This window comes from Labrus bergylta, chromosome 19, assembly GCF_963930695.1.
Source record: "Labrus bergylta chromosome 19, fLabBer1.1, whole genome shotgun sequence".
NCBI classification, from domain to species: Eukaryota; Metazoa; Chordata; class Actinopteri; order Labriformes; family Labridae; genus Labrus; species Labrus bergylta.
The window spans coordinates 18,926,635-18,938,761 of record NC_089213.1 but is presented as its reverse complement, the minus strand read 5'-3'; the positions used below and the strand labels follow the sequence as shown (position 1 = coordinate 18,938,761).

Genomic DNA, 12,127 nt, shown 5'->3' with positions numbered 1-12,127 from the left:
AACAATACAGCAGGCAACAGACACAAAACTAGTATACTGTTGTGTCATTGTGTGAATGACTTTCCACTGTCAAAAGAAAAATGTATTCCCTTTCCAAACAAAGGGTAAGACAATAAAGTATTTTCTATTCTATCCTATTCCATTCATTCAACTCAATGGAAATGGCATATTAAAAAATGTTAGAAATGAGAAGCTTGTAAAACTTACATGTGTTTACAGTATGTTGTTTGTTGGTAGATTAAAATGTAAGATCAGTATGAACTTGCAAATATTGGTTTATCTATAGAATATTTGCCCCAAATACCAAATACATTAAGTAAAACTAATGGTCATAATTCCTTTATATTCAATTGATAAACCAGAAAATGTCATTCACAAATTGACTAACGAAAACAGAGGGTAACAGTTTTTATTGACACAGTAGCTCTTGGTCTGAAGCCTCTTGTAGAACCTGTACTGATCACTGATTGGCTGTTCAGAAAGTTTCTGTGTCACTGCAGGGGGAGGTAATCAATCAATCAACCTCATTAGCCTCCAGTTCAGTAGCAATTCGCAACGTGACCCTGCGAGGCTTAATTGATTAGAAGAACAACTTTATTGGTTTTGACTGCCACCATGGATGAAGACTGTGATTTAGCTGAAGATTTCGGTAAGGACGTTTAATTGTTTTATTGGTTTATTGGCTTGCTTTGGTGATGTTCACCTGCCGACCAAAGAAAGGCTTTACTCCTTTGACAAACTTTAAAGGACTTTTAAAACTTCCTGTGAGTATTTAAGCTCATAATCTTTAATGTGAGATGCAGCTCCCCGTGCTGCTTAGCTCCACAGGGACAATTAAAAAAAAATTAAAACTCGGTTATTAACATTCACGACCCGCCGTTTGTAGGTGGGGACAGGTTAGCTAGCTGCAGTTAGCCACACAGAGTTAATTAACGGTCAGGTGAGGTGGCACGAGGCGCTGCACAGCTGGGACTCTAATTAAGTCATTGCAAACAGAAGCTCCTCGTGAGGATGACGTTATCAGGTTTTATTTGACCTCCAGTACACCACGTGACTCTTTGAGTAATAATATATTATAAAGTTATTTCACTCAGCAGGCCTGTGGGCTCTGTTTGAGGTGCTGAGACATTAAATAGGCCTTCAGGAGGGTTTCCTACTATAAGTGAGTTAAATAAACTCATAAAGTTAATGTATGGGAGAGGATCTGAAAGGTGTTGTGAAAGGGGGTAAAAGTGTAAGAAAAAAAAGAGCCATAGCCAGGATTTCAGAAAACAGGCTCTCAATCCTTACCCCATGAAGTCCCTGTTTGTCACTAATGTGCTTACTGTGAATTTACTATTTATTTTTTGCATTTAGATCAAACAGGGTCTGAATACTTATGTAAAGCAACTTGCAGTTACATAAAGTTAAATAAAACATATGCGAACACTGCAATTCATACATGTACATCACATGTATGTGGATGAGAACACAAAACTCAACACTAAATAAACAAATGCTTCATTGACAATACCTTGGATAATACATAATATACATATAATATATCTGAAGCTTGTTGGATAACTGTTTGGAGGTTGTGCTCTCGGCTTCTTAAATATGAAGGTATGCTGGATTTCATCTTTTTCTGTGCTAATTGAAAGAATATCTCTTTGTGGGTGCTGTAGACACTCAGGCATTTAAAAAATGTCAGCTTTGGCTGTGAGCATTTTTCTTTTGACTTCTGACATTTTATAGATGCAAAGATTAATACCTTAATTGACATTTTAACCAACAGATAAAAAAAGTCTGAAGTTACAGCAACAATTTTAGCTTTCTTTGCACTTGAAATGGAGTTCTTGTTTGGTTCTATTATACCAATTTACTACAAAAGGTCAGCAACAGTTCATCATGAACTGGTTAGTTTCTAAAGAGGTAATGCATTAAAAGATTGAACAAGATAAACATTTGAAACTGAGTAACACAAAACCCAGTTTGTACTTTCTAAAGCTTGTGACAAACCAGACACCTCTGAAACGTATGTTTATATTGAGTTACCAGTAAAAACCTGTTGTCCAACTAACCATCTTGTGCTCGGTAGAGAAACATAGAAAAGTTTTGTTATTGGGAGCCTCTTGTATGTGGTTGTAACATCTCCTTACAAAATTTCTTTGAGGTAAAGTATTTTTCAAATATATTCTAGAAAAATGTGTATTCATTGTCCCTGAGCCTGGCATAATCATGTTATTCTGCAGGAAACACCTTCAAATAAAAAATGTAACTTGATGTTTTGGCAGAAATATACAACCCTAAAGTAATATTTCTTACTTTGTAATGTTTTATGGCGGTTACCTCATAAAGCTTGATTTAGTATGCCCACCTTTTCTCAAAACTCTGCAGGAAGGTGCTATAGGATTTTGTGTGAATCCAGCTGAAGCCAAGCTTCAACCTGCTCGCTGTGGCTCCTCTGGGAGCACAGAGAAAGAAATGTAACCAGGTCACTGTGTTTTTTTTTTTTTCAAATCAAGATCGGTAGGCTGTTATTAGATGGGGTTACCACTGCTGAAAAATAACAACAAGAATTATTACAAGCAAAGCTAAATATAATAAATGCAGGCAGGGGGCATGGGAGGTTCTCCTCGAATGCAACCCAACACATTTTTAGAGCTCTATTAGAGGGATTAGCATCTTGCCAGTCATTTCATTGTTATTTTGGAAATTCTACAAACATTTTTTTGCTGCATTCAGATGGATATGAAAAAATGAGAAAGTGTGTTTTTGGTTTAATTTGATTTTATAATTGCAGTAATTGTGATCAAGATAAACTTGCCTTAAGTACTGACAGCATGGTGTCAGTGAAAGTAGGTCCAGCTTTCCAGAACAAGAAACTCTCACTACACTCTGTTACAGACTGTCCAAGCCTTCTGTGCGAGGAGCTGGAGGATTTGGAAACAAAGAAGGACCAAGGGAGTACGAGGAAGAGGAGGAGAGAAGAAGAAGAGGGAGAAGTGTTTAATAAGGGGGAGGATGAAGAGGCAGGTGAGGAGACGGAGCTAGAGGAGAAGGAGGGGAAGAGAGATAGAAAAGTTTTTGTGTCCGAAAAGGAACTGATGACTGCAGCAGAGGGAGAAGAGGAGGAGCAGGTGAAGCCGGAGAGTGGGCCGGGAGTGGAGGAGGCACAAGAGGTGCAAATGGAAGACAACACGATAGAGAACAATGTGGACACAATTGCTGAGAAGCAGGAGGACAAAGAAACAAAAGGTCTAAAAGAAAAAGATGAAAAGAAAAAGAGTAAGAAGAGGAGAGGTAAGGCTCAGAGTGAGCGTGTGAGAAACAGGAGAAATTTAAAAGATGTTGCAGAGCGCTTTGAAGGGGAAAAGAGGGGTCAGTTACAGGACGTGTCAGCAATGAGCTCTGAGGGGAGTCTAGTTCTGTCAGAGCCTCCCATTGGACTAATAAACACCTGCGACCTGTCTGATCCTGTTTATCTGGGCTGTGGGGGGACTGGATTGTATCGCCAAACAGTACCTGTTCCCCTTCTGTACTCCTCACAAGCTCCTGTCCCGATCCAGCCTGCACCTCCTCACCCCCTCGAGACAAAAAGACCACACAGTTCCCCTCTACCTTGCAGTCTCCCCCAGCAGGGCCGGCGGCCTCCAGAGGTTAGAACACACCGTCACTGTTTACCAATCACCTGCTAACACATGATTAAGAAAATATAATAGTGAACAACATTAAAACTTATTTGTATTGGCTCTTTAACATAATTCTTTCCCTTTATTCACTCTTAATAATTCAACCCTGATTTAGCATTTGTCATATTACAATCTGGCCATTTTCCTTCAAAGTAGCATCCTAGGTTAGAGGTTAAATGCTGTTATAATGTTGAACGGATGTATTCCAAGCTTTCAGATCAGCTAGCTATGACATTCAACATATTTCAATTTAACTTTGCTGTTCAACTTTAATGTAATCCCACATTAGCTAGCTGAAATTACTATTGGCTGTGAATGCAAGTATTACTATCATAACTTGTTGAACTATCTGATGTTATCTTTAACAAGTGAGTGAATGAATGATAAGGTTAGCTGTTGCATTATTTTACACTATGCATTGTCAGTTGCCAACCAATTGGAAGGCGTTGAAATGATAGCGATTTGTCTGACTATCTGCCTTTAAACAATCCAAAAACCTGCGACATAAGACAGCAGTTTTAGAGTCTGACATCACTCATAAAGACTCTGCCATTTGTTGAAATGCACTCTTACAGATATTTTAGTCTTAGGGGGCCTGCTGAGGGTACTTGTTTAACTTACATTTTATGTTTATCATAAGAGTCTTTAGATTGAGAGTCGTACTTGTCTGCATTAAAATAGGGGCAGAAAATAATATTATTAGAAACATCTCTGGATATAACGCATAATCCTCTTTGTGGCAGTTACTTCCGGCGCCGACGCGAGTGGCTGTATATCCAGTAGCTCCGTCCCTGTCGTATTTGTTTTTAATAAATGTTTCATGTCATGTACATCTTTGTAAGCTGCTACTGGATGCTTTGAATTTCCCTCTGGCTCAATAAAGTATCTATCTATCTGTCTATCTTATGAAAAAGTTAACATAAAGGCATCATAAAAGTAGAAATTATAGTCGACCAGCTCTTCATCACTGCTTTATATTGTTATGTTAAAACAAAATAAATAATATACTGCAACTACAACATTCAATTTACAGAAATATTCTGTTGCCTAGGTTACATTTACCCAATATTCAGCCCCACAGATTTGAGACTTTGTAAACTTTGAGCTGTGTACAAGAAAAACTTCTATGGGTTTGATTAATGCTTCAGGGGGCAGGTCATTTGACCTCATCAGCCAAACAGACATATTTGCGTGCTCTAGGAAAGACTTCCTAAACTAATAATAACTCATTGTCATGTATAACTTCAGTGTAATGTGTATGAAGTGATGCACACCTACAACCTTCTGCAATATTAATGATGCAACTGTGAACATAGCGTCCAGGATTTGCCTAAGTGTGGTGAGGCAGGTTGATATGAGTAGCCAAAAGAGTTTTGTTAAAGTAATGGAGAGTTTGATAATGTTAGACTATGTAAACATATTTCATCAAACTATTAAGATGTGTAATCACAAATGAAGAATTCTATTAACTGTGTAGTGTCCTCTCAGTATGAAATACTGTCAAGAAATTAGTTATTTCTATTTAGTAGAAATGTTTTTCAATAATCCCACATACACATCACAATGGCTCGTAAGACTGGAAGACATTTTAGTTTCCCTGAATTCAGGCCTCAGAGGCATCTTTTACAAAGTAAAGGTATGCAGCAAAGCACACTCTGAGATCAAAGAAAAGGCCTGTTTTGCTTCAGCTTCTCCTGTAAGTACATCATGGTGATTTGGGGAGCTGGATCCAAACCAATACCGAGATTACTTTAAATGTATGAGTTGATATTGATATTGATTGATAGAATACTTTTTTACACTTGATAATTGAGTTTTGTGTTTTTTCAAGAAAAAAAAGGCAGCTTTTGCAAATGTGAGGATTTGCTTCATTTGTTATTTATAATTAGAATGAATTTCATATATAGTCATTTGCAAACTATGAGACAACGGTTAGATTGTGCCGGTATATGTGTGTATCTCAGTGGACTCATGAGACATAACTGGGTAGACGGAAATGTATGACCAACTTCTTGTTTTATTCTATTAAAGATAATTGTTTCACTCAGGTTTAAAGTTTCTAATGGATCTCCGTTTTCTTTTCTTGTTGGCTACCCATAAACACTTGACAATTAGAATTTGTTTTATAAAAGAAAAATGCATAAAATTGGGGAATATTTTACTGAATCTGACCAAGATGGTGAGTGTTGAGGTAGTGTTTGTCTCCACAGATGGATATCTCACAGATCTACTGCACCCGACGCTCCATCCGCTACAACAACAAGGGTCGAGGTCGAGCCCTCAGCTTCCCTCTGCAGCAGGGGTTGGAGACAGTGGACACCTGTGTGCTGCCCCCAGCCCCCAAAAAGAAGACACGAACTCTCTACAGTACAGGTAACAGAGTTGTCAGTTTGTCCAGGTGTGTTCAGATTCAGCTATTCAACTACTTCACCTGCGATTGTGATGTGTGTGCTTGTGTATCTGCCAATGCGTGCAGATCAGTTAGAGCATTTAGAGGCCTTGTTCCAGGAGGACCACTATCCTGATGCAGAGAAGAGAAAGGTCATCGCTGCTTCAGTTGGTGTCACACCTCAAAGAATCATGGTTGGACAGCCATCTTTCGTATTTGATTTTATGAAAAATGTACCTCATGACTCTTTTACTTATTTTATCTATAATAATAGTAATAATAATTAATAGATTATTTTGAGATGTGACTCCCTTCTTTCACCTTCTGTTTCCATTACCTTCCCTTCTTTGCAACCCTCATGTTATCCATTTTGTCTCTTGTCTGCATGTGTTTGTGCCTCAGGTCTGGTTTCAGAACCGCAGGGCTAAGTGGAGAAAGGCTGAACGCTCCATCACATCAAAGGTTGAACACAGACAGAGTAGAGCTAGTTGCAGCAGTAGCCCCCCACATCACCACATTTCCACACTGGCACCCAACAGGTACTATAATTTTGTCCCTCCATTATGGGATTTTGTAGTTCTACATGGTACAGATTGATGTATTTAAGCTTATTTTATGTGTGATGTATTGTTTGTTATGTTTTCTTTGTCTTTTTCAGTAAGGTAGCTCCGTCTTTTTCTGGTCACTTTACTACCAAGCTGCCTCCCCTCGCCTCTGCAGCCCCTTCGTTCCCCACCTTGTCCAACCAGACGCCTCCTTCTTACAGCAACCTGCTGGCCACCCTCAATAGCCCTGGTAATAAACTTTACATATACAGTTTTTTTAATCCCACTTTCTCACACTGCCTGATTTCCAACTCTGTCCACTGTCCTATCACTAAAATAAAGGCTTTAAAAAGCCTACAAATAAACCTTAAAACAACTACTTACAGGAGTTGTGATATCCTCTATCACCGTGCAGCTTGTTTTAGTCTGAAAACCCACAGAGTGGAAGTGCTGCCAGAGAGATCCTACTGTGGGCATAAAAATAAAAAATTCACTTTTTTTTTTCAGTTGAGCAAAATTAGTAGCTTTACATTACACAACTTTACACTATGTAGTGGCTAGAACTGCCTGTGAATCTGTGGGACATAAGACAGTGTGGTCAAAAACTTCAGAGCGCCAGGTTCTTGTGTGTGCGCAGGGCTGATAACTTATAGCAATCGTTCACTATAATTGATAGACCCTACACAATTATCAATAACAAATTGGTGTAGTGTTGACCTGTAACTACTGTAACACAAAAAGAGCAAACTCTGGACCTAAATCACTTTCAATTAGGTAAGACCAGCCGGTGAATATGTGTTCGTCAGGAAGATAAGACTCTGAAGTAAGGGACTTCAGAGCAACATAAGATTGAAAGTTGCGCAGAGCAAATGGAATCACTATATTACAGGTTATCATGTTTTATTTTTGCCTAATGTAATTTTTCTGTAATTCTTTTGGATCTTATTTTTGAAACATATTTTTATATCTTCTCTGTGATTGTTAATTGTTTGTTTTAGTGATTTCTAAATTGTCTATTCTAATGTCTCTTTCGCCCTTTGTTATGATGCTTTTGATGTCGTATGTGAAGCACTTTAGAAATACTATAGAAATAAACTTTACTTGACTAGGACCAACCTCCAGTCTTTGATTTATATTCTTTAAGATTTATCTGGAAGCAGGAGGATTTTCTGACTGGTTTAACCTCAGAGCTTGGTGGACCTTCACCCTACATGCTCGGGCAGTAAAAAATTCCCCAGAAACCAAACTACAGTATCGCTTTAATCCCAGGGTTTAATCTCTATGTTTCATCTCCAAGGTCAATCCAGAGTGAGAGATGGGGGCAAGCACCAGCTTTCATCGCAGGGGGGGCTGGCAGAGTACCACCCACGTCCAATGCACAGCCCTCCCCCGCTGCGTCGAGCTAGCCTCCCCCTTTTTACGACTTACAACCAGGCCAACCCCGCTGCCACTCTGCTTAACACCCTTGCCCACACCCCACCTCTGTTCCTGGACGCTCTGGAGGGGGGCTCCTCCTTAGCCCATCGTGACACCCAGTCTCTGCAGACTGACACCAGGTGAGCTCAGCTCACAGCTAACTGTGACATGGATACTAGAAGATGATTTAAACTAGGAGAACGAGAACAAGACCTGACAGGAGGACAGAGAGTTGGCAGGCTGTAGACACGAGCAGGGATCCTGTGAAATACTGATTTAATGATGCCTCAGACAGTGCTCGTGATAGTGGGGAGTCAGATTCAGCTGGCGCTCTGTAATGTTTTAGAATTCATGCTGGGAACAGTCTCAGTAAGTAATTACTTTGAACAACATTTTGTTTATTTCAATACAATCATGTATCACAGTGCGAAAATCCCTCAATGCAAGAGAACACAAAAACAATGAATATGAATACATTTTCCAGTCCCACTGTTTGGAGACTTTTAATTCTTGGAGCACAAATTACGTTCAATGTTTTGAACGACAGCAGAAGTCTCAAATATTCAGAGCATTTAGAAATAAAGTACAAGCTACTACTTTCAAGGAAAGACAATTATCGATGTTAATGAAAGAAGGTTTGTTTGAACCATTCCTCAGTGCTTTCCTGTGGATGTTATTGTTGGTCAGTTTTGACTCAGATGTCCAAACAACTATCAGATGGATTGCTATAATTGACCCCTGTGGAAAAAATGTGTGTGCCGGTTTCTCATAAGACTTTAGTGACCCCTGCAGCTCCATCAGGTAGAGAAATATAACACCAACTATTGAATGAATTTCAAAAATAGAAGGTTTACATGCAAAACTAATAAAATCTCTATCAGCATCAAAACTTAGCCTTAACCTCTGAGATTGCTGTGCGAAGACGCATGTTACTGACATAAGTGATTGGAATGGACAGTGTAAACAGATGTTAGTGGTTTTTGGCAAGTCTGTGCTAGCTGTACACTACTAAATCTTCAATGTAGAGCACATTGAGCTTTACCTGTAATGAAATGTGCTTTATTAATAAACTTCTATTTTATTATATTCTATTTTACTAAGCATTTACCTTGTTGCATTCTCCTTCACCTCCAGTTTTGGAACAGAGAAACAGAAACACAGATGCACTCAACCATCAATATATAGACATATCTATGCAATTTAAAAGTGTGTGACTACAGGTTTTCCTCTGTTGTATCACACTTAATATTTATGGTCTGAGTGTGTTTGTGACTTCATTTTTCTTTGTCTGTCCTCAGTTCTCTGTTTGACTTTGGGGAGAAGCTCGACTACCTGACCTCAGGCCAGCAGAACAATACTCTCTCCTACCAGCTCCAGACCTCCTACCCCACCAGCCAGCCCCAGCACCAACCTCAAGCATCCCTGCCCCGCATGGCCTATCTCACCCCCTCCCCCTACCTCACCCCCAACCCTCCAGATTCCAATCCTACCTCCTATCTAACCTTTGCCCCAGGAGGAAACTCCACTGGCATGGTGACCTATTCCAGCGGAGGCCACACCTACTACCAGTCCCAGAGCACAGGACAAATTCTGCTGCAGCCAGCGGGTCATCACGGTGAGCCATCATGGAGGATATTTTATTGTGATTTTTTTGAGCGATAGGAATACCCCAAAAGTTAGAACACTTATAATTCAACCGTTTAAAATAATCATCAGAAACAACAGGATCAAAATATACAAAAAACATCTATGTCCATCAACACAAAGCGTTTTCATTTAGAAGTCCAGGTAATGTTTGTCTGTTAGATGTGTGTGTGTGTGTGTGTGTGTATATATATGTATATATATATATATATATATATTGTTACACAACATCTGAAAGCACCTGGGGAAAAGGAAGAGTCAGAGCAATTAAATTAACGTTGATTCTGAACGGAAATTTCAGAGTTCATTATAACCAAAATGTTCAGTTATATATCTTCAGTTATTTTTTTCCAAATCAGTGCAGAGATACATTTTTTCCCAACCAATTAAGTAAAGTAAAAGGCTCTGAATGCTATGTTATCTATTGGCCCTTACTGCTGTAATTGGGGAAAAACACCAATGAATTGCAAATAGACTCTAAGCTTAGTTACTGGGTGATTTTCAGACAATTGCCTGCTAAAGGTTGTAGCTGGTTTACCTAGGTACTCAGGCTTTTATCTACAGGCTTTTACCTTTACCTTTGACTTTTTATTTTATTTAATGACATTTTCTCAACTGTGAATCACCTCACACTGTCTATTCAGAGTGAACAGAGCAAATAAGTAAATATACACCATAAACTAACTTTGTTTTTAAATGTATTAAGTCATTTAATTTTGATTTTGACGTGAGAGCTGGAGAGTAATGATTGAGAAGTTTGAGATGTTTTTTTTTTTTTTTCTTACATCACTGTGTCCAATTTCCATCGCAAAGACAACCTGGAAAGTTGCAATTGAATGCATGTGTAGTTACCACTCAGAAACCAGGATGTCCCAGTATAAGTCATGAGTTACTTTGAGATGAATGAGTAATGATTTGCTGATGAAAAAAGTGGAGCAGCAGTATAGGAGCAGGTGGGCTAGGTTTTTTGGGGGAATGTCACATAAAGGACCTGGGCATCTGAGGAGTGATGAGAGAGAGCATGTAAGGCATTATACTCATCTGACTGAGGTGTGGTCCTGCTCCTGAACTAGGTAACCTCCAGTAAAGCATTGCCATACCTGTTTGTTTCTGTGTGTCCAAGTACAGGTGGGATCGCCGCGTACCAGTCGTACCCATGGGGTAATATGTACAGTCAACCAGCCCTCCACCAGCGTGCTCAGTGTCCTCCAACCTACCCCCCCAGCATAGGAGGTACTCGTGATCACCAGCCTCCCTCCTCCACACTTCCTCCCCCTTCATTCTTTACCCATGGGCCCTCACATGCAAACCCCCAGTGCTCATTACACTCCCTTGCACATACCATCAGCACCAGCAGCTGCAGCACCAGCAGCAGCACCGTCCTCCCTCCTGTTTCCACCCTGCGTCCATCTCGTCTCAGAGCAGAGGTCACTCCAAATAAGGGTACGTCCCTGCTGCCTTCTCAGGTCAGCCCTGCCTCTCCAGAAAGTCATCCAGTGCCCTCTAGTGTCAAGATTGAGTATGACAGCCCTCGAGAGATTCACAGCCACTTCCACTGCGACTTCTCTTCCCCCATACATTTTTGAATTGTGTTTTTGTATCTGTGTGAATATGTCACGTGTTAACTTTAAGTGTTACTGCATGTCCATGTGAATTACTATTATAGTTACTTACTTCAGAAACATTAATGTTAGCAAGCTTGGCGGGGCTGCATTTAGTTTGGCTGCAATAAAAGGCTCATAGCTATGTTAATCCTTTATTTTGCATTCAGGTTGTTTTGCAATGTTTCAAAACAGGGCTTTCCAACATTGATTTTATGGGGCTATATTTTTGAGAAAGTTGCTTGAGGTGGATTGATTTCCAAACGCAATTGTTCTACTCCCTATGTGCCTGCATGTTCATAAATCATTCACATTTTGGTTTAGATGGGATCACCACCAAAGTATTTAGTTAGTAATAACTAATTCGCTTTGATATGTAAAAGCTTCAAATTTCAAAAAGGAAAAGACAGACCAAACAAGTTCCAGATAATGGGCTGGTAAATAATCATTTCAAACAGATATAGAAAACAATATACTCATTGTATCTGTGAGCAGATATGAGCCTTTGTTATTGTTTTTCCGTAATAAGAAATATTCCTATTACGGGACCTAAAGCATTACACAGACGCTTAGCTTTATTTTGTCTGTTTTCAGTTTGCTCTCGATTTAAAAAAAAAAAAAAAAAAAAAAAAAAAAAAATGTATACAGATATATTTATCTGTGACTTTGCACACAGTTTTGTGTATCTCAATACTGAAAAATGGTGGTGTTAGTGGACCAGTGTACCTGTTATCAGTAGTATTTTGAAAACCCTATTTAAAGGGAAATTTAAGTAAAGGCTAAAAACAAAGAAATATGTTATTCAGTTATGGATCCTGGCCTTGCAGCAGTCCACAGCTCGGTTGTTGTAAGCTTCTGATT

At 39.3% G+C, this 12,127-nt stretch overlaps 1 protein-coding gene across 1 annotated transcript; it reads left to right on the top strand.

The window, feature by feature from the left end:
* Nucleotides 1–334: 334 nt before the first annotated feature.
* On the top strand, nucleotides 335–11,417 carry LOC109982499 (uncharacterized). Its single transcript, XM_020631741.3, has 9 exons — nucleotides 335–649; nucleotides 2,887–3,638; nucleotides 5,882–6,044; nucleotides 6,148–6,254; nucleotides 6,463–6,599; nucleotides 6,719–6,855; nucleotides 7,903–8,161; nucleotides 9,320–9,636; nucleotides 10,794–11,417. Exons 1-9 carry the CDS (start codon nucleotides 616–618, stop codon nucleotides 11,249–11,251), a joined length of 2,364 nt encoding a protein of 787 aa, XP_020487397.1. The 5' UTR covers nucleotides 335–615; the 3' UTR covers nucleotides 11,252–11,417.
* Nucleotides 11,418–12,127: the final 710 nt, after the last annotated feature.

Coding starts and splice junctions, on each gene's coding strand:
- LOC109982499 (XM_020631741.3), top strand. CDS start 616: ATGGATGAAGACTGTGATTTAGCTGAAGATTTCG. Junction 3,639..5,881: donor AGGGCCGGCGGCCTCCAGAG/GTTAGAACACAC, acceptor TTGTCTCCACAG/ATGGATATCTCACAGATCTA. Junction 6,856..7,902: donor GGCCACCCTCAATAGCCCTG/GTAATAAACTTT, acceptor TTCATCTCCAAG/GTCAATCCAGAGTGAGAGAT.